Source organism: Zingiber officinale, chromosome 1B, assembly GCF_018446385.1.
Source record: "Zingiber officinale cultivar Zhangliang chromosome 1B, Zo_v1.1, whole genome shotgun sequence".
In the NCBI taxonomy this organism is placed as follows: domain Eukaryota; kingdom Viridiplantae; phylum Streptophyta; class Magnoliopsida; order Zingiberales; family Zingiberaceae; genus Zingiber; species Zingiber officinale.
In genome coordinates, this window is record NC_055986.1 from 7,148,386 (window position 1) to 7,170,896 (window position 22,511).

Genomic DNA, 22,511 nt, shown 5'->3' on the forward strand with positions numbered 1-22,511 from the left:
CTGATCAGTAAAGAGAATTTCTGAAAACATGATAATATATGACAAGTTATGGCCCTGATGCGGTGGGTAATAATAACCGATATATGACCTTACTCCTTAGAAAGGTAGATCCGCTACCTTAGCGGCTCCCTAGTGCCGGCCCCACGGATATGGAGGGAGGTTCATGCAGGTACACAGGCCATAGGCGCATGACGGGGTAAACCTCAGGTCGTCAGTTCCTGAGAATCGACCCCTGGCCATTACGCCAGAGATACCATGCGTCCACCGTCTGCGCTACGCCCTGGGGGCATGACCTTACTCCTTAGAGAAACTACATATAGGGGGCTGATCAGTAATACCATGGAAAACAAGATGATCAACAGTGCTATGTTTTTGATTAAGTGCTATGTTTTTCATTAAGTTATATTTCTGTCATGAATTCTGAATGTCTTGTTAAAAGTATATGTTTTCGATTAAGTTATGTTTCTGTCATATTTCATGAAATATATTTTCGTCATGAATTTCGAATGTCTTGCTATGTTTTGTATTCTGTCATGTTATATTCAATCGATTCCATTTACTGAGTGTTTCCCAAGCACTCACCCTCCCTTACTCCCATCCCCAGATAAAGACGAAGAACAAGTCGAAAAGGAAGAGCAAGAGATGTTTTGGAACTGGTAATGAAGTCGTGTCTAAGTGATTTGTCCTTTTAGTTCATGTCATCTTTATTTGTACACTTTCGCTTTTGGATTGTAAAGATAATATTTTCATTATATTATTACTAGTTTGATATACACTTTATGAGACTTGTTATTTTTTAGTATTTATATTCGCGAGCAACGCCGATGTCACGCGCCTAGATCACAGGACATGACAGCAATCCTTTAGAACAAACAAGTGATCAGAATTTGATTCTTTAGTTCTCAAGCTCATTGCATAAGGTGGTATAAAACATGTAATCCCTGGGATCATGGTATCATGGTAAGACATCCAGATTATCACTCAGAACTCGAGATTCGAATCCCAGTTACGACTTATTTGTAAAATATTTTCCTCCAAATAGAGGATATAACCAAAGGATGTTGGACTTCTGGACTCGTCGTCGCGTGCACTTTTCAATTTATCCTGATAACCGATGAAGAACTTTCGTAAGATCAAATCAATCACCTAAGGATAATCAATGAGACTAACTAAATATCCTCGCCGTGTAGTTCTTCACGTAATAAATTGATAGACGGAACACTCGATCTTTCATCTTCGGAATCATCACTTTTCATTGTCCTCCTCCCCTGAAAAATGCAAATGAGAAATTCATTTTGACCAATTATAACAAGCACTAAGGACAAATGCCTTCTAAGGGGTATCTGAACAGCAACTAAAGAAGATGCAGAAGAAATAATAGAAACCTTCCCCAACGGTCTTCCACTCTACAGACCAGGTAAAACCGGCTCTTTCAAATAGAGGCCGCCGGAAATGTGGCTACGAGTTAAACTAGCAATGTGAGAAATGGAAAAATAGAGAGATGTAGGAGACTAATTGGATGAACCGTATTCAGCTGACGACCTGTCCAAAAGAAATTGAAATAAAGATGCCTTCTGGTTTTAGAACACTATGAACACCTTGAAACATTTTCATCACCTTATTTAGTGTTTCGGGATGGGGATTCCATGGATCACCGCAGTTCACAAACAATACATCCTTTAAAAAGGATGTTTAATGACATAAAATTAAGACATTTATTAAAAGACTACTGTCAGCTCACAAAAACTAACTAATAAAATTAATGATACAAACTTATGAACATTCCTAGCAGTGATAAAAACAAAAGCATGAATTAAGATTTAAAAGGTTTCCATGAGGAAGATAAACTATCTGCAGCATGTCTATATTATCATAGTGAAAAATAATTAATTTTTTTGTGATAATTAAAAGTAGATAATCCTTCCACCCAGTCTAATTCTCGAATACTATAGTACAATTTCATATTTGATACAAAAAATTCAGATAATTTATCTTGGAGACATATGTCGAGACTATATCCAAGTTCTTGGAGACATTAAAAAACCAAAAATATATAGTTCACATATGTCAAGACTATATCTAAGTTCTTGGAGACATTAAAAAGCCAAGTACCTCACAATTACATGGGTATCTTTTGCACATTCTTTCCATAAGTCAGCCATATCTTGTCCAGTATAAACATGCATGACATCGCAAACACTGAATATTCTATACAAACAACATTTGTGAAAGTATTTGAGTTATTTCCATAAAGTAAATTAAGAAAAGAATGAGAGGATAGACAGAAAAATGAGCACAAGGAAATTGATTTGGGATAAGTAATAACATTTAGTTTGATTTGAAAACTACTATCGGGAAAGATGAAAGTGTGGAAAAGACCAGATCTAGATTTACACATTCTCACTTGTAGCTAGGTGGACTGGAGTAGATTAACTAGAGACATTTTTCAAAATATTGATAAAAAACATGCAGAGCCAAGACCTTTTGCTGGGATACAATTATGATTGATTGGTGGCCACTTGTCCCAAAAGCTTATTGATCCTGTCCGGACGCTGAACCAACGGACGTTGGGCACGTGACGCTCTCCGAACTGATGACGTGAATCTTCGGCCGGTCGTAGGAGTCTCTGGCGAACCTGCAAAGAAGTCGGGCCGGGAAGGGGTTCCCGGCGACAACCCTCCGACGCTCAAGTCAGGCAAGAGGAAAGCAGGAAGTGGCTCCGAATATCAGAGAAGGCGTGATCGCGTACCTTCGTCGAAGTATGAGGGCTCTTATATAGAGCTGTGGGGAGGCTTGTGCACACTTACCGAGGTGTACACGTGTCGTTTCTCATACCGTAGTATGGGATTGTCAGAGGAACATGTCTGACACCATACTACTACAGTCTGATCACCTTTCTGATGGGACAGCAGAACTTCCCGTTGTACGATTCTGCGTATGGCCTGGTCGTCAAACATGCCCGCTGTCAGAAAAAGATGTTCCCCAATGTTCCCTCTGCTTTTGTCTTCTTTTTCCCCGAGCCGAGTATCCATCCGCTCAGCAAGCATCGACCCGGTCGGACGTAGGCATCGGTCCGACCGGGTGCTTGGCTCCAACGGTTCCTTTACAATATCGATGCTTCAAGCCTTGGCCGAGCGGGCTACCCGCTCGGCCAGGCGACTCTATTCACCATGAGCGTCGGATTGCCTTTGCTTCTGCTTAGACCCCCGTTCGGCCAGCCAGCCCCCCTTTTCCGATCGGCCATTTGACCTTTGACCTCAACGTGGCGTTGACTTCCCTCAAAGGGGGTCCCCTGTTCTCACCGCCGGATCACTTGCCTCCCCTTCAAATCTAGTCGAAGGAGGTGATTAGTCCGACTGACTGGACGCCCGTTGTGCTGAGCGGCGCTTCCAAGAAACCATCACCCGTTCGGTCGGTGTGGAGATAAGTACGGCCTCAGTCAACGCCACCCTCTCTCGGATCTCCTCGGAATTTGCGCCAATCTCCGTCATTAAGGGCGAGCACGCGCTCTGTGCCTCGATAAGGCGCTTATTAAATGCTCTCCTGTGATGGAATGCCACGTGGCACCCCTGATGCCGTCAGCGTACGGCGGCGGCGTTACCTTCGATGGGACCGCCTTAGTTCGAAATGGACGGCGCGATGCGTGCTCCGGTTCTCGCGACCTGAATCCGACGGTGGAGGCTGTTCGGGGTTAACCCTATAAATCCTTCGCCTTCTCCGCCTTCGCCGCATTTCTGCTCTCGCGTGCCCAGAAGCTTCCTTCGGCGTTTCAGTGCTCCGGCAGCTTCGGTTCTCTTTTTCAAGCGATCCCTCATTCTTCGTCGATCCTCCTTCTCCTCTGTAAGGTTCTTCTTCTTTCTTTCTTCGTTAGCCTTGTGTTTCTTGTCGTGTTTTCGTCTTCTGCGCACTGTTTCGTCTATCATCTTCTTCCTTTTATCCTCTGCCTTTCGTCTTTTTTGGTTTCGTCCGCTCGGACAATGGCTAGCTCCTCCCAACCTCAAGATCAAGCCCTCGGCCCATGGTATATTACCATGGAGTCGCGCTTCGATCGGCGCGACGCCGATATTCTGATGGATACTTATGGCATCCCTTCTGACTTCGAAATTATCTTACATTCTCCCTCCGCTCGGCCACACAAACCGCCGCGCGGAGCTTTTTGTGTTTTCCGCGACCAGTTCACAGTCGGTCTGCGATTTTCCATTCATCCCTTCATCGTTGAAGTTTGCAACTTTTTCGGCATTCCGCTCGGGAGCCTAGTCCCCAACACTTTCCGCCTTTTATGCGGCGTTGTCGTCCTGTTTAAAATCCACAATATCCCCCTCCGACCGGAGGTTTTCTACTTTTTTTATTACCCTAAACAGTCCGAGCTGGGCACATATATGTTCCAGGCTCGGCCCGGTTTAGTTTTCTTCAATAAACTGCCCTCTTCTAATAAACATTGGAAAGAATTCTACTTCTACCTTCGGATGCCTGAGCGGGCCCCCTTCCGAACGCAGTGGCAGATCGGACCACCAAATTCCCCTGAACTAAGAAGATTCAAGACCCGGCCGGACTATCTTCATGCCGCCAACATGCTAGCCGGTCTGAAGTTTGACATCAACAAGTTCTTACCTGAAGGGGTCATGTATATATTTGGCCTGAGTCCGATCAGGACCCCCCTTCCAAGCGGCTTCGGTAAGAATTTTACTTGTATATTCGCCTTGATTGCTAACTGATTTTCTCCTTTTTCCTTTGCAGCGAACATTGTCATGGAGTCGGTGATGGCCGGCATTTTGAAAAGGAAAGCGGCGGCGCTCGAGGCCGCAGCTGCCAAAGAAATGAAGACACTTGGCATTGAGCCGGTCGGCTCGCATGAGGGGGAGAGCGATACGAATGCGGGGGAGTCAGCCGCTCAGGCTTCTCTCCCGGAGCCGACGGTTGGCACAACTTCCAGCCGAGGGCCTTTTTGAATATAATATTGACCGAGCTCTCTGTATCGATGAAAACGCGGTGAATAGTATAGTTAGCTATTACCGCTTTGATGAGGAGAGCGTCGTCATGTGGCACTTTGACTCCCTCCAAGTCCCTGGGCCCGAAACTGATTTCGGGCCCGCTCGCCCGTTCTTGGCTGCAGCCGACCACATGGATCTGGAGCTGCCTGACATTTGCCTTCCGTGCTCTGTTGGAGTCACCTCCGGTCGGCCCGCTAGCGATGATGTTGATTTCGTCGCGAGACGTGTTGCTTCTATTTTCTTCTTCCCAAGCGGACGGCCTAGGCCGCTCCCTAGACACCCGGGGATAGTCCTCGTGCCTCTGAGGATGATGTCGCTCGGGAGACTGTCGCTATCGCCTGTCGGATATACGCCGATCGGCTTCATGGTGTTGATGTCGCCTGTCGGATGACGGTGAGCGACGACGACTACTCCGAGGAGCGAGGTGGGCGATCAAGGGAAGGCTCCGGCAATCTCTTGTGTTATGCGTGTCAGTCCGGTGGAACGAGCAAAACATAGGGGTCCATACCTTCTTCTTTGGTTTGGGTCGCTCGGCAGCTACCTCTTGGACTGCTTGGGACCTCGCGTGGTGAGGGCGGACTGCTTCGGCCCTCGGCCCTCGGTCCTCTAGGCGGCTCCTGGCGATTGACAGGCTTCCGCTCGGCAGGGGCTAGCCGCTCAGTTGGAACTTCTTTTCTTCGGGCCGCCTGTGCTTCCTCCACATTAATGTACTCGTTGGCCCAGTGTAACATATGATCCAGTGTAACTGTAGCAGTATGGTGTCAGGCATGCTTGACTTCCGCTCGGCCCCCTGACGCTGACGTCGCTTGTTGCTCCATCCGCTCGGCTTGCGCCTTCTGTTTCTGTTGCTCCACAAGTTTAGCTGCTCTCGCCTCGATCAAAGCGTCGAGCTCCTCCGTGGATAGCATCACCGTATGCGGTCGTCCAGCTTCGTCCATTGCTTCCGCTCGGATGCAGGTAAATTCCCACAGACAGCGCCAATTTGATCCTGTCCGGACGCTGAACCAACGGACGCTGGGCACGTGGCGCTCTCCGAACTAATGACGTGGATCTCCGGCCGGTCGTAGGGGTCTCCGGCGAACCTGCAAAGAAGTCGGGCCGGGAAGGGGTTCCTGACGACGACCCTCCAATGCTCAAGTCAGGCAAGAGGAAAGCAGGAAGTGGCTCCGAATATCAGAGAAGGCGTGATCGCGTACCTTCGTCGAAGTATGAGGGCTCTTATATAGAGCTGTGGGGAGGCTTGTGCACACTTACCGAGGTGTACACGTGTCGTTTCCCATACCGTAGTATGGGATTGTCAGAGGAACATGTCTGACACCATACTGCTACAGTCAGTGGCGTAGTTAGGATTTTCAATTAGGGGGGGGGGGGCGAATTCAACAAATTTAAAAAAATAATACAACACAGAAAATGTATAAAAAAAATTATATATGAACTTCATATGTTTTTTACAATATCACTCTTCGAGATTTCATATTTTGAAAATGCTGAATAATAGCTTCATTATCAATGGTATCAAACACATCTCGCTCAATATATGGTATCAAACAATCATTTACCATATCATCTCCCAACCGATTTCGAAGTGAGGTTTTGATTATTTTCATTGCTGAAAACACTCTCTCTACAGTTGCAGTTGCAACAGGTAATAGCAATGCTAACTTCAAAAGTAAATACACCAAAGGATACAGACGATGTTTTTTCAATTGAACCATCCTTTTAGCAAGCTGGCTAATCCCCACAACCTCAGAGAATTGATTGCTACTCCGCATATCAAAAATAAAGTTATCAAGTTGGGGCTCAAGATGCATTAACTCCATTGGGGAAAAATCGGATGGATAAAACTGAGCAAACTGAAGTAATTTTCTCTTATCATAAGCAGAGAATGAATTTGATGGATCAAGACAACTCATACACAACAACAACTCCGTGTTCACCTCGTTAAAGCGACTGTTCAACTCCTGAAGTTGCAAATCTATCACTTCATAAAATGTTTCAACACGATAATAGTGAAGATTTGTCCTTCCTTCAATATTTCGTCGTGATCTCCCATGAAGGACGAACAAGTCTTCCATGTGCAGGGTGACTACCTCATACTTAACACAAAATAAAGAAACTTCATTCAGTAACAAATCTCAACCATCATCTCTCATAGTTTGCAGTTGATGTTTGCTTGATCTTACAAGAATCATGGCATTTACAATGTCTTGATCTTTTCTTTGTAAAGCTTGCGACAAATCATTCGTGACTCCCAAGATATTCTTCATTAAGTGCATCTGAAATATAAATTCATATTTTCCAATCAATTCCAACAGATTATTTGCTTGTGCCCTTTGCTTGTGATCTTTTCCCTCCTCTTCAACAAATAAAAGAACATCAATAATTGAAGGATACAAATGTATCAAACTTAACAATGTATTATAATGTGAACCCCAACGTGTGCTCCCAGCTCTTTTTAATGTCATCTCTTGATTCATACCTTGTCCAGTGAAGATATCACCATTGCAAATTCCTTTAATAACTTTTTCAAATTGTTTCTCACGAAGTATATCTCTTCGCTTGCATGACGCTCCAACAATATTGTTCAATTGTGCAACCACATCAAAAAAAGTAGAAATTCTTATATGATTTTCAGCAACAGCTACAAGTGTAACCTGCAGTTGATGAGCAAAACAATGAACATAATAAGCAGAAGGGTTCTCCATCATAATTAAGCTTTTTAAGCCATTGAATTCTCCTCTCATATTGCTAGCTCCATCGTATCCTTGCCCCCGCAAATTAGATATAGATAATCCATGTTGGCACAACAAAGAATCAATAGCAGTTTTAAGTGATAAGGCAGTAGTGTCGCTTACATGTACAAGGCCTAGAAAGCGCTCAACAATATTTCCCCTTTCATCTACAAACCGTAAAGCAACTGTCATTTGTTCTTTAACAGATATATCACGAGCCTCATCAACCAATATAGTAAATAATTCATCACCGAGATCTCCAAGAATAGAATTAGTGGTTAAATAAGCAATGGATCTGATAATATCTTTCTGAATATCAGGCGATGTCAATTTGAGATTTGAGGGAGCATTGTCTAGTGCAACTCTATTGATATCCTCATTATGGTCAGCAAGAAATCTTAACAATTCAAGAAAATTACCATGATTCAGTGAGTTTGTTGATTCATCATGACCACGAAATGCTAATCCTTGACGCACAAGAAATCTTATGCAATCAATTGATGCTGTCAAACGAACACGATAATCGATAGCTACTTGACTAGACTGATTGACCAAACAAGTTTCAATATGTTGTTTTTGATTCATTAAATCATAAGCCGCCATCATGCACCTGTTGTGAATGCTGCTCTGATTTCCAACATGTTCATTAAATTTTTCTTTCTTTCTCCAATTTTTAAATCCCTCAGTAACAAAAGAATCACCACCACTTTGACCACCATGATCCGCTTTGAATAAATAGCAATAAAGACAAAAAGCCGCATCTTTTGCAATGCTGTATTCTAACCAATTAGGATGAAGACTAAACCATATAGCTCGAAATCTTCGTTTCTCTTTGGGACAAGAACGCCAAGGAAATTCATGATTTTTAGGTTGAAAAGGACCTTTTTGCAAATAGTAACGTCGAACAATCTCCCTTTCATTAACATTATACTCAAGAATGTGCTTTCTTAGCCCAAGATCACTAGGATACTCATTTGAGTCATCATCAAGAGGAGCTGGTAGAGGAGGCGGAGGAGGAGGAGGTGGTGGAGGGGGAGATGACTTGTTTGAAGTAGGTTCATCTCGTATTTTCTTAAAATACCTCAACATTGTTATTTCACCTAATTTATCATCAACATAATATTTCAGAAACATAATCATCTAATTAATGACTATTTGTTTTCAACAATTTATATTCAAAAACAAATAATAAACAAAATTGATAGAGAGTTAATGATCCCTTGGTAGAGATATAAAGTCAAATGTTTACATTACAAAAACATATTTTTCTAATTATATGACTATCTAATTTTAATTCTTATCATAAAGATGATTCATTTTATATGCATATTATTATTATAAAATATTGGTGTAAATTATATGATAAGTCTATTCATGGAATAAATGATATGATTCAATTGATCAAATTTTTGAATGATCATTAATGGCATTCCTCACATTTATATAACAAATCAAACATCAAATGTACTTATCACCTCAATATGTGTAAACATTTAACATACTTGAATAACAAACAAAAATATGAATATATGCAAAATTAACACTACATATTTTTTTTCAATACTTAAATTCGTAATCGAAAGAAATCAAGTAAGAAAATTTTACCTCAATCAAAAGAAATTTATTGTGGAGCGTCGATAGCGTTGTCGCAAACGATAGTAGCGATAGTAGCGAAGCAATGATGGCAGCGTTGGCAGCAAACGATAACGGCGTTGGCAGCGGCGTGCGATGATAGGCCGACAATGACGTGGATGGCAACGGCAATGTGCGACGGAGGATTTTGAGGGCAAAATTAAGATTAGGGGAAAATAAGATGAAAATTAGGGGAGGAAGAAGAACATGGGATAAAGGAAAAAGGAAAGAGTAATGGTGGAGGATGAAGAAAATGGAAGAGGAAGAAGCTTCGCCGATAGGGAAAAAAATAGTGAAAAGGGAAAAATAAAAGTTTCGGCGGCGGAGAGAAAAATCAAGAGAAAAGAGAGATAACTTTTTTAGACAAGAGAGAGCAATTAAAACATGCCGCAAGTTTTGACTTTTGATTGGAGTTTTACATAAAAGCCCACATACTTTTAGATTTATAAATAAATGGTTTTTATTTTATTTTTAATCATATTAATTTTTTTTTACTCTAAATCTGAGGGGGTGCGATCGCACCCTCCCGCCCCACAGTAACTACGCCCCTGGCTACAGTCTGATCACCTTTCCGATGGGACAGCAGAACTTCCCGTTGTACGATTCTGCGTATGGCCTGGTCGTCAAGCATGCCCGCTGTCAGAAAAAGATGTTCCCTAATGTTCCCTCTGCCTTTGTCTTCTTTTTCCCCGAGCCGAGTATCCATCCGCTCGGCAAGCATCGACCCGGTCGGACGTAGGCATCGGTCCGACCGGGTGCTTGGCTCCAACGGTTCCTTTACAATATTGATGCTTCAAGCCTCGGCTGAGCGGACGGCCAGGCGACTCTATTCACCATGAGCGTCGGAGACCCGACTCCCCATCCGGTTGCCTTTGCTTCTGCTTAGACCCCCGTTCGGCCAGCCGGTCCCCCTTTTCCGATCGGCCATTTGACCTTTGACCTCAACGTGGCGTTGACTTCCCTCAAAGGGGGTCCCCTGTTCTCACCGCCGGATCACTTATGTTGTTAGAAAAGATGCCAACTTATGTTGTTAGAAAAGAACCTAATCAAGACTTATATGTTAGTAATAGCTATATAGAAAAAGATGTCCAGTGGATATTAAGTGGTTCATTGCTCTCCTTAAAATGAGCTATCCAAGCAAAAGAATGCAAATCTCATCTCTCATTTCTCTTTCAAACCCTTCCACCAAAGAAGCAATGCCCATCATTCCTTATGAAAAACCAACGCCCATCATTCCTTATGAAGAATTAACAACAAGTGCATGTGTTTGGAATTTTTTGTCAAGGGTAAAAAAGAATACCAGGATTAATTGAGGCTCATAGTCATTCAAACTAGCATTATTCGGTTAGTTTAACAACTTGAATAAAATAAAATTCACTGCATGCTAGGACATCTAACTAAAACTAAAGCCACTAAAGAACATGCATAAACTAATAGAAATAGTTCTTCAGTTGATTTCAATGACAGTAAGCATGTTGATATAATGAGACATGAATATCAACAATCAAGCAAGGTGGAAGAAAATGGAAAATGCAGTTATGATACAGATTGCAAAAGTGAATTATTCGTCCAAAGAGCATTTCAGCCTTTACCATGGTGCCTTTCCCGATCACGATATCGAAGGACTCACTTCCAAAAGATAGGTCTAGCATGTCGGCCTGAACCACCTTGATGCCTAGCGGTGCAAGGAAAAAAAAAACCTCCATGTCAGACCGTCAAAGTTGGCATTTCAACAAGCAACGCAAGAGCAGCGGAAATCCTACTCAGAATCATCACCTTCAAGTCCCTTGTCTCTAAAGCGGCTCCGCATCCTTTCAACCGCCACAGGAGAGATGTCGACGCAGGTCATGTCGGCCACGCCATCCTTGCGAAGCTCCTCGCAGAGCTGCGAGTTGCCGCAACCGATCTCCAACACCTAGCAATACCAAAGAATCTAAATTGAATGCTATAACTATGCACGCATGCCGGACGCGTCAGTGAGAAAGCGAACACGGTGAAGTTACCGAGTGGGATGGGAGTAGTCTTTGGACCATTCATAGTGCTCCTCGGCGGCGAACCTCTCGTCCCTATTAAGTCAGAACAGAGATTGAGGCAGGAAGCGAAGCGAAGGAAAATAGGGGGAGAAAAGTGGCGAACGGCCAGACCAATAGTGGGGATCGAGATAGGAGGTGGCGGTGCGCGGGGCGAAGTCAACGGGACTGCTGCTCTGTCGATTGAAGCTCTTGAGTTGGCTTTGAAGCAGAAACCAGCACGAAATGAATTATCGGGCCAGTGGAATAAAAAAAAACATAACACGCCGTTGCCGGGGATCGAACTCGGGTCACCCGCGTGACAGGCGGGAATACTCACCACTATACTACAACGACATTGATGTTATGCGGTTGGCTAAATTACTTGAGTCTTAATTAGTACAATTTCGAATACTGAGAGGGAGAAAAATACAGAAAAAGGATAAATTGAAAAAAAAACCCGGCAACCCAGACGCCAACCCAGTTAACCGCCTGACAAACGGGAATACTCACCACTATACTACAACAACATCGGTGTTATCGGTGTCTCATAAAAGTTTATAAATAAATCTTCCTTTCGTAAAAAATCGAAAGTATATTGTATCTCCATCGGCAAATATTTATTTCCAGACTTAAACTCTCCTGACTTGAATACAACGATCTCAACCTCTTATTTATGCAAGAGTTGAGTACATATAGTATTTCGATTGACAAATGATAGTTTCTGGATCTAGACTCCCTTGACTTAGAAGTAGTCAGGGTCGAGGTCAAAGGTTCGATGATGACAACTTCTCGCCCTCAATTGGGACTGAGCGCATAAGGCTCAGATCCTCTTTGTCGCTTAGCCGGATTTCTTATGAACTTCAATCGAAGTTTTCCTTTGACTCCTCTATCGGCAATGAATGGACCTTTCTTACAATGTTAAGATAACAAGAAGTTGGAAGATAGACAGTAAAACTTCCAACAGATTTAGCCCTCCAAAAGAAAATTAAAGATGTAACATTTAAGCTAGGTCGACTAGACTTCTTCAAGAATGCTATCAGTAATCTTTGATAAATTGATGGTTGTGGTGACACGTAAGATGGAAGACTCTCATTCTTTAGCAGTTGCTTCATTACATCTTTCATCCTATATTGCACCATCCTAACAATGCGGGTGTCGAGTAGATCATAGAACTACTCAAAGCATAGGAATTCTTTCTTCTTGGTAGTCCAGTGCTCGTCCATCTCGGTCTGATACTCTTAAACTTCTGCTTCTTTATTCTCTACCCTGTGGCCACCAATGCCACATGCAACTCCGACTTTGAGGCTTCCAAGGCCTCAAACTCAACTTTAGCTGCCTCTACCTTAGCTTGGGTAAACTCCAATTTGGTTCGCCGAGTCTCAACCAAGGACTTGTTTGTGTCGACTGTCTTTGGTGACTTCTAGTTCCACCTTTAGAAGCCCCAACTCAATCCTAGCTACTCGCCTCCAACTCAACTTTAGTCATCTCCAGCTCAGTTTTCTGCACCTCAAACATAGCCATTAAGTCGGCCAGAACCTTTCGCCACTTCTTTCGCCCCGACTTCATCTTTTTAACCTTGGCTTCTAAATATTTTACCTTTCTCTTCACTTTGTCAAGTCATAATGCGTTAGGCATTTCTCCACTATCTCGTCAACTACTGCTCTCTTCAGTCGGTCAATCTCCACATGTGCTGAGGCGGGGACTTGGTCGGTGAGAGCTAGTTGAGCCTCCAACTCAGTTAGTCGACCCTGCATAGCTTAGTACTCTCCCAAGAATGTGGGAAATCGTTGGTCGAACGAAACCAGGCCGGTCTAGTGCTGCAACATGCATTTAAAGCATCAACATCATTACCCAAAAAGAGGACCTCCAACGCTTACCCCTGTTCCTTGCAATACTATTGCATCGACTAATGACCTGAGGAACATGTTATCGGATGCCTCCTTAACATCCGACCATGTATCCACTAGCAGTTCAAAGTGGGAGATGTCAAGCCGATAGTCGGGATCTGCCAAAGCCTCTTGCTCTTGGGGCATGTCTGGAATAGTCGGGATAGCATCTTAGTTTACATCGAGATGGGGAGACTCTGTCGCAGGGCTACTCGGAGGAATCAGGAAACTAAAACCCAGGTGTGGATGCGAAGAACTTGCCTCAACCTGGAGACCTCCCGACCCAGCAAGTGAAGTCAGGGTTAAAACCATCAGTGACAAGGACGGACCAGATGGAGTCCTTAGCAAATGACGTCTCTTCTTTGTCATTCTTAAGGGTGTCCTCGACTCACCCGAGGGGGCTGGCTTCATAGCTTCCAATTAGGAGGCAACCTTTGGCGGAGCCAAGGTAGGGGCAAGTAATGTCTTCTCCTTGGGCACAACTTCATCCACGGTCAAATAAAAAACAGCACACCTCTCTCCACCAATTCAGTCTCAGTCGTCTTCGCCACTTTGTTGACAGAGGCTTTCAGCATGGTGTCGGCTACAAAAGTGGATAAGTCTTCAGTTAGATTTCAAAACTTATGAAGGTGAAAAGTCTTACCGAATGGAGTTTGAGAGGATTGAGACGGAACTCAGTTCGAATTTGTGAAGTAGCCCCTCCTCAAGTAATAGGTTGTTATCGAATTTCATCTCCTATAATTTCTAGGATGCGGCAAAATAATTCTGCTCCAAATGGTAATTCTTCAAGGAAGGATCTGCAAGTAACTCGAGTTGCCAATAAGTGGGCCAAGACTTGAGACTCGGAGGCTTCACGAAGAAAAAGTGAGGCTTCCACCCCTTTGTGTGAAGAAGAGAGTTTCTTCAAAAAGTTGAAGCCAGGTCGAGAGAGTAAAAGAAAAATACCTCGTCTTTCATTTTCATGGGATAAAAAAATAATGAAAGACTTAGAAAGTCAAAGGGATCAAATATAGTCGAAAGAACTATGCCAATGAAGATTTTGAAAGAGTTTGAACCAAGCTAGGAAGGGGAATGCAAAAATACTGAGACACTTTGGAAAAGAAAGTTGGGATAGAGATGTGAAACTCGTTCAATAAGTGACCATGGAAGAAGGTGACAAAATCAGGAAGAAGACGATCAGGATAATCATTTCCATTCGGAATTACTATCTAGTGGTCGACAGACACCTTATAGGACATCCTCATTAGATTGATCTAAATCACCTCCATTCAAATCTGATTCAATGGATCTGTACCAGACAGTGGAAGAAGATTCTACAACCATGGTGAGGTACAATACATAGCAATAGAAGATGCAACTTAAGGCTAGAAGATCAACAGTTGATCAAAGTGGAGGATGAAGACAAAGAATCGACACTTACTAAAAGGCTAGATGTAGAGCACTCAGAGACAAAGAAAACGAAAGCGGCAGTCATAAAAGCAAGGTTTCATAATAAAATCAACAACATTTCTCTTTGACCTAATATACCTTCGCTCCCCTCACTTTGACCGTTGGATCTCTGAAATTGAAATGACATAATGGATTTTCAACAATTTGATCGAGCACATGGATTAAATCAAATCTCAGTAATAAAAGGTCATCTATCCTCGTAGGTGCAGAGGGTAACTGTCTGAACCTAACTGACTTGTACTACTCTTCTTCTCTATTCTCCTCTACTGTACATTGACTTGAGTGTTTGAGTGACCGAACTGAAATACCCTTTGTTGTCATTCTAACTCTCTCCTTCCTTTACTTCTTCTTTCTAAATTATGAGAGACCTCTCCATAAATCTTTGTTGCCACTAGATGCTTGATCAATATCAAAGCCAACTCATGAATATTTTCTTCTTTTATCACCTTTTTTTAATCATTTTTATTCTTATATTTTTTTTATCTCATTATCTTTTCTCTTGTTTTTATCTCTTTCGTTTTTGCTTTCTTCTTGTTTTTTATTTTTATCTCTTTTCTCCTTTTTTTTTTTTTTTTTTTTTTTAATGCTCTCTTTCCTCTGTATTTTTGTTTCTCAATTCTACTGACAATGTCAATTTTGATCTTATCTAATATCACAGATTTTCAAACCAAAATATTTTGACATTATATGTGGAAAAGTCATCGGAGTAATCGCTCAATGTCTCTCTCCCATATTCTCACAGACGGTGCTAAAATCTTCTGATTTAAAAATACCACCACGATAGCGCAACGGTAGAAATCCATCCCAGCATAAAGAACAATGACGACGAGACCTTCTCCTAGATTTCATCTCGTAGCGATTTCCTATGAAAAATAACAAATATCAAAAGATTCACCTAGAGTTACCGAGCAAGACAACTTCGATGCTTAACTTAGCATGGAGATTTGATAGTAATAGAAAGAAGGTAGAAAATGAAAAGTATAGTTAGAGAATCCCCCTTTACCTTCTCTTCTCCTTACCTTTATAGAGAGAAATGTTGGATATACTTATCTCTATTAGGTGGGATTATTTGTAAGTTGCACATGTGAATACGTTCTAAACCCTTAAAGTGATCTAACTTATGTTTATTAGATTTCAGGTAATTGGATATGGGTTGAAATGTATAGAACCCTCTAGTCCAATCCGTTATCATTTATAGGCTGATAACAAATTAATTGTCTATATAAGGGGAGGTCCATAAGAGTTTAGGGAAGAATTATCTTGACCTATTTTCTTGTTTCCCATTGACAAGAAACTTTTCAGCGCTGTTATCCCCTAAGTTCCTTGGAAGATCCTTCTCGTTTACTTGTGCTTCTTCTTCCTCAGGATTTTATATATGACGTCAAAGGACAAAGACATGACTCTTCATTCAAGTTCTTCGTCATTATATTTATATATTTATTTTTTTTATGTCATGTTCTCGATGAAACGAAGATCCATGCTCATATGTTCTTGTATTTCCTGTATACGAATTCTTTATTGGACAAAACAATCTGATGCCGGAGATATTGGAGAATTAGTTGAATTTAAACTATATTGAATCAAAATTCAACTTATCTGTCAAGATGACCTGACCAAATAATCTTTGACTGCCAATAGAGACTGGTTTTCTGCCAAGTGCTGAAGGTAGACTGTACATTGACGACCGAGCGGGCTGAGAGGTCGAGCGAGCAGATCGGCTGTTCAGGTCGAGCGAGCTAGCAGCCACTTGTTCGGTCGGGAAAGAAGCTGATCGGGCGAGCTGAGAGGCCGAGCAGCCGAGCGGTCGAGCGGGCGAGTCGGGCGGCTGAGTGAGTGTGCGGCCAGCCAGGCAAAGCAGCTAAGTGAGCAGATCTGCCAAATGTCCGATCGGGCAGAGGGTCGAGCAATTGAGCAGACTGAGCGAGCGGCTAAGCAAGTGAGCGACCGAGCGGGCTTGCAGCCGAGAGGACAAAAAGGTCGAGTGAGTGAACAATTGAGTGAGTATAACACACTAGCTAAGTAGGACGAGCGACCGATCGGGCAAATCGGTTGACCGAGAAGAGCAGTCCGTGAATAGTGTCGCCCGAGCAAGAGAACGAGCCGAGTGGGAGAAGAATTTGAGCGGGCAAATGGACCAAGGCCTGCAAGGATCGCAGTTTTCTTGAAACATATTCGTCCACCTCCCGTTGTGCTTCGAGCTTTACTCAGGACATCTATTTCCCAGTATACAACGGTTAACCGTGATTTCCATCATGCATTGGTGGTCACGACAAACTGAGTGGTACCCGATTGCTATCACAGGTACTTCGCCGAGCAAGAGTTGCACGACAGAGGAGAAGGGGAATGGAGGTGGAGAGTTACTATTTCTTTCCTGCGTGTGTAACTTTTTGTCTATGGTCGCAATTTCCTTATATAAGAGCTCAGACCAATGAGTAGTGTTAATACATAGTGTTAATGATAATTATTTGCCAACATTTCACTCGTTGCATTAATCTTTAATGTTACACTCTTAAATAAGGGGCAAAAGGTTTAGTGGCAAAATGTTGGTTGTTCCACTAAGACAAATTTTGCCCCAACAGGTCCAGCATTTGGCACACGTAGGTCGTGCTCACATACGAATCAACTTGGTTCAATACAATCCAAACCCTATATTTACACCCCTTGTGCACTCACGCATAAGAGAGAGTTTTTTCCCATGCATTTGTTCACATCATCAATACATGTGAATTAATATAAACCAATCAATATGCCTTAAAACTCTCAATGTAGAACTAAAATTTCATTTACAATGGAGTTTCTTTCCCCTCCATCTTTTTTCTATTCACATATCTACATCATTCTTATACGATTCTTAGAATCCATACGCCTTAGGTTTTATATAAGTTTTATCAAGAAAGTCCAATAGACTCTCATTCAAGGTCATTATGAGGTTACGAAGAGGTCAATAAGGGGTATTGTAGTAACCGTCATATCCTTTATGCTATGTTTACTCTAGAGTGTGGATGAGGAAAGAAAAGGAATCAACGATAGAATGTTATCTTTGGAGGAAGAGAAAAGAAAGGGTGAAGAAATCTTTTCCTTTGCACATTTGTTTACCTTGATAGAGGAAGGTGAATATTTATGATGTAATTTTGTAAATAAAAAAGGGTGCATGCGTCATTTTTTTGGTACATAGTGTAATTTTGTGAGTTAAAAAGGCTACATGCGTCATTTTTTTTGGTATATGGTGTAATTTTGTGAATGCAAAAGGGGTACATGCGTTATTTTTTTTTTCATCCGCTGCTTTCCGTCCGATTTTGCGGTGATCGATTTTGGCTCCAAAATTATCCGCTGATGGATTACGTTACTTTTCCTTCGGAAAATTTTAATGAAGTAAACGGCGGAAAAGTTTCCACCGTGGAAACTTTTCCTTAATTTTGCTTTCCACTCTCCCAAATAAACAGACCCTTAATTTTAGTAACCGTCGCATGCCTAAAGCTCAGGAGGTCTGCAGATGGACAACTCAGCTACTCGGCAAGTCAGATCAGTTCAAAAGATCGGACCGGCTCAAAAAGTCTGATACTACTACATAACTCTTGCGTTCACCAAGTCCTGAAAGATGTCATCTGAACTCCCTATTGACCAATCCCGAGCCTGCCATGTGACCCTTATCATCCACATCACTATTGGAGATGCCCTAAGTACTCAACAATTATCACATCGAATCCTACTTAATTAGATGGCCACTACACTTGCATATCGACAAAGCACACATAAGCAGCCGGTACATTTAAGGCACTGGTCTTTAAAGTTCAATGGCTTAAAAAAAGGCAAGCATGGAGAAGACAAAGAGAGCTTGAGCTTGTGAGTTGTGCCCGTCATTAATTACTCCAAATTCCCCTTCCATAATCATGAAAACTCACACCACACTCTCTCCATGCATTTACTCCTGCCACCGAACAGTTAGAGGCATGCAAAGTGACCAACCCACCCTGATACAATGCAATGCTTCTCCTTCCATCTCCCACAGTTCATTGCACATTTAATGCAGTGGTACAAGAATCATTAGGCTTTATCAGTCCAAAGTCGGTATGAAAATTAAATGCTTTCTCATGCAACAAAAAGGTTGTGTAGACTACTATATACTTTATACATAACATAAAAAAAAAAAAGCCGATGCAAAAAAAGAATTCATCCACTTTCCACTGATAGGGTTTTGAATGAATCATTAATTTGCAGTTGATGTACTTCTGTCAGATCATGTTCATTTAGGAGACCATTAATTATTGTAGTATCACTCATGCTACATCGCAAGAAAAGAACAACAATAAAAATTGAACATTTCTAGCATGCAGAAATTTGATCAGAGTTCAATAACTTAAAGCTCGATCGTCATACAAAACTATAAGAGCATGATGATATATTATTCCCAGGTATGCATAGAGAAAGTAAAGCTGGCTTAGTTAATTACAATCGTTTTATGTCGCTGTGGCTCATCCTGGGCAAAATGTCTTGCAGTAGACCATGATCGGCCGGCACTTGAAGCTGGGGAAGATAAGGAGGTGTTAAACTTGGCAAATACGTGCTAGGGTTTGACAAGAATCCTCCACATGCAGTGTAAAGCTGATGCATATCGTTAATGCCAGAATTTCCTGACGAGCACATTACTCGGTGATCAAAATGCCCAAAGTTCGCCGGCGCCAATGCCACCGCCGGAGAGCTCCTAATTGGGTTCACTGCTGGACTGTGGTGATTGTGCTTCCCTTCATAAGTTGTGATCACGGTGGTTGGATCTCGGTGGCACCTTTCGACCATCTTCTTCACATTGCACTTCTGAGCCGTGCAGCGGTAGTAGCTTCTGCATGAACAATTGTTGAAGACCAATAATTAATTTCACAATTGATATCGATCGATCATAATTGCCATAGTCTGTGAACATCTAATTAACCTCGGATAACCACTGTTCTTGACTGCCTTCTGGCCATACTTTCTCCACCTGTAGCCATCTTCAAGGTTGTCGACCTTGCTCTTGGTCATGAAAGCAAACCTGGGTTCCCTCTGCCTTTTCTCTCCTAATTTCTGCTTTGCCTGCCTGTTAATCCTGCGTGAACTGTACGTCGAAATTGCATCGCAGTTAGCAAATTAATTGTGATAATTATTAAAAGATTCAGTGATGCATAAAAAAGGGGAAAGAAATTCTCTTTTTTGTTAATTAATTCGAACCCTAATTTCTGAGCACGGGAAAGGACGGCAGAAACCCTAAAGATAAACAAATCTTCATTCCAACGAAAATAAAGAACAGGTAGGAAGACAATTCAATCAAGCTTCCACAAATTAAGAAAATTAACTAGTTATTCAATGCAAAATCAATTAGCTTGCAGTAGCAATTGACCGTCATCATGAACACAAGAAAGGGGGAGAAGCTACTTAAAGTTAATTAACAAATTAAAGAGAGGTAATTAATTAATTAATTAAGCCAGTTACACTTTCTTGAACAGCTCACTCCCTTCGCCATGCTTCTCCTCCTCCTCCTCCTCCTCCTCCATCTTTTCCTTCTTCTTGCTGCACGGCCAGGAGTCCTCCTCCCCTCCGAGCTCGGCCGATGTGGATGACATCGAGAAGTTGGGCGTCACCGGAGTACTCGCCCTGGCCGCTCCATGATCACGGGCCGGCAGTAAGTAATCCATGGTCAACGTCGACTCGTCCAAGAATTCTCTCATGAAATCATGCCGCTCGCGATGTGTCGGCGAGAGATCGTCGTGGAAGGAGAAGTCACAGTGGCGGCTGAGCTCATCTCCGTCGACCTCCCGGCCGGACATGGCGAGCGAGCTTTGATAATGAAGGAGAGAGAGTGAAAAGTGTACTGTGCGATGGTTGGGAAAGGACGAAAGGTGGAGTGCCGCTTTAGTCTTCCTCCCCACTTTTTGTTTCGGTGCACATTTCGTTATCATTTTAATTATTATTATTATTATTATTTTAAAATTTATTTTAATTAAATTTGATTTTATAATGTTGATGGGGAATTGACGCGAGGAACTATTGACGGCGCGGTGGCCGGCGACGTGGGGAAGTAGAAGTCCGTCCGGAGGTTCGCGTGGGACCGGGGCACCGGCAATTGCGGATCGCCCGAACCGTTGATTCCAATTATGCGGCGTCACCTTCACTGCCGTTAGTCCGGGTCGGACCGCGCTACGGGCGTCGTCGGATCTGAATCGGACGGCAGTAGGCAGTGGCCCTTCTAAATGAAATTGGCCAACCACGAATAGCTCTTACCCAATAATTGAGCTCTTTTATTGACGTTGGGATGCGTGGGCCCAGGGGTGGCAGGGATATGTTTGTGGGAACGGGGAGGGGTTCGCGTGGACGTGATCGAAATTGAGATCTCTATCAGAATGGTGACGTCACGGCGAGCGGGAGCATTTAATGAGCTCTTCTATTATGAACAATGAAGTAATCTGAAAAAGTAAAACTTTACATCGAAATTTCAGTAAATTTAGTCGAGAAGGAGATATTTTACTTGGCTAAGAGGTAACGTAAATCTGGATTTAGAGGATGAATGATTATATTGATTGATTAATTTATATGAATTTTATTTATTAAATAAATAAGATTTATTAAAATTAATCAATAATTTTTTAAGATCCATTATCTAGTCCATAAAGTAGATCAGAGAATTCTGTCGGATCAAAAGTCAAACTTTATGATTCTTCACCTCGCCACTTTCAAATTTCACTGTATCACATATTTCATGATATTAAATTGGATAGTGCACGATCTCCTTCTGGTAAAACATATTAAAGTAAAATATTTCTCATAATTTATTTATTTATATTTTTTATGATAATATTTAACCTTTTAAAATGAAATAATATTAAATTGTATTGGATGCTTAATTTTTACATTTATTAAAATAAATAATTATTTTTATTATATCCTCTTTTATATAAGGTCTAAAACTCATAGTTGATTGTTAATTTTCTCTAATATGTAATAAATCAAATGAGTTAATAAGAAAATATTTTAAAATTGTATCGATTTTAAAAATTCACAATTCTTTACTTGAGCTGTAATAAATCAAATAGGTCTTTCTCTTATTATATTCTGATTGAGTTTTAATTAAAATTTATTGATAATTTTAAATACCTTAAAAACACTAAGTTCATTATACTTAATTTGACACAAGCTGATTAATCAGCATCAATAAAGGATTCCTAAAATTCCCCCGATTCAAATCATACCAAGATTTTAAAATTTTAGAGATTAAGATCATCAGCGAATTTTGATCAAAATTAGTTAATGGCCTTATGAATCACATAATCATTTCAAATTAGGACTTTTACAATTTTAGATGTCTTCTAAATGTAATCATGAATTCAAATTAACTTGTATTCCATAATCTAAATTGAGAGATGTGCAATTTGACATAAGCTCCTTAAAGATTGACGATCAATATTATATTTAGTCACGAAAGGATTCTTAGACTCTCCTAATTTTAGATAATGTCCTAAATTTAAAATTTTAGATAGGCTATCAATGACTTTGATGATCTTAATCATCTTAAAATATTTTAAATCAAGCTTATTGTACTTCTTATATCTTTTTAGTATAATCATGCACATAAATTTCACAATCTAAATGGAGAATTATGTGTTTTTCAAATTGATATAGTCTTAAATTATTTAGTTACGAGAATTCGTTAAACTGTCACATAATAAGAACATAAAAAAGTTTAATAGTTATCTGTTCATACAATAATTGATTGATGAGTGATCGGTAGTAGATTATCAATAAAGTAAGGGCGTAATGAAAAATAATTATGTATTTTGATAA

At 41.4% G+C, this 22,511-nt stretch overlaps 1 protein-coding gene, 1 non-coding gene and 1 pseudogene across 3 annotated transcripts; all 3 read right to left on the reverse strand.

Annotated features, from left to right (window-relative positions):
- Positions 1–1,169: 1,169 nt before the first annotated feature.
- On the reverse strand, positions 1,170–14,576 carry LOC122023951 (annotated as a pseudogene).
- TRNAD-GUC lies at positions 11,650–11,721 on the reverse strand. The gene has a single exon. It is a non-coding gene; the product is annotated as a tRNA-Asp (tRNA).
- A 4,418-nt stretch (positions 14,577–18,994) lies between the features above and the next one.
- LOC122048438 (WRKY transcription factor 71-like) lies at positions 18,995–20,609 on the reverse strand. Of its 2 annotated transcripts, none has more exons than XM_042610011.1 (3): positions 20,172–20,609; positions 19,630–19,791; positions 18,995–19,539 (listed from the first exon to the last, which is right to left on the reverse strand). In XM_042610011.1, the coding sequence occupies exons 1-3, from the start codon at positions 20,498–20,500 to the stop codon at positions 19,149–19,151; spliced, it is 882 nt and encodes a 293-aa protein (XP_042465945.1). In that variant the 5' UTR covers positions 20,501–20,609; the 3' UTR covers positions 18,995–19,148. The 2 variants fall into 2 exon arrangements, with proteins under 2 accessions (XP_042465945.1, XP_042465940.1); XM_042610006.1 differs by having other exon boundaries at positions 20,166–20,608.
- Between the last annotated feature and the right edge of the window lie 1,902 nt (positions 20,610–22,511).

Coding starts and splice junctions, on each gene's coding strand:
- LOC122048438 (XM_042610006.1), bottom strand. CDS start 20,500: ATGTCCGGCCGGGAGGTCGACGGAGATGAGCTCAGCCGCCACTGTGAC. Junction 19,792..20,165: donor AGTGAGCTGTTCAAGAAAGT/GTAACTGGCTTA, acceptor TTCGACGTACAG/TTCACGCAGGATTAACAGGC. Junction 19,540..19,629: donor AAGAACAGTGGTTATCCGAG/GTTAATTAGATG, acceptor TTGTTCATGCAG/AAGCTACTACCGCTGCACGG.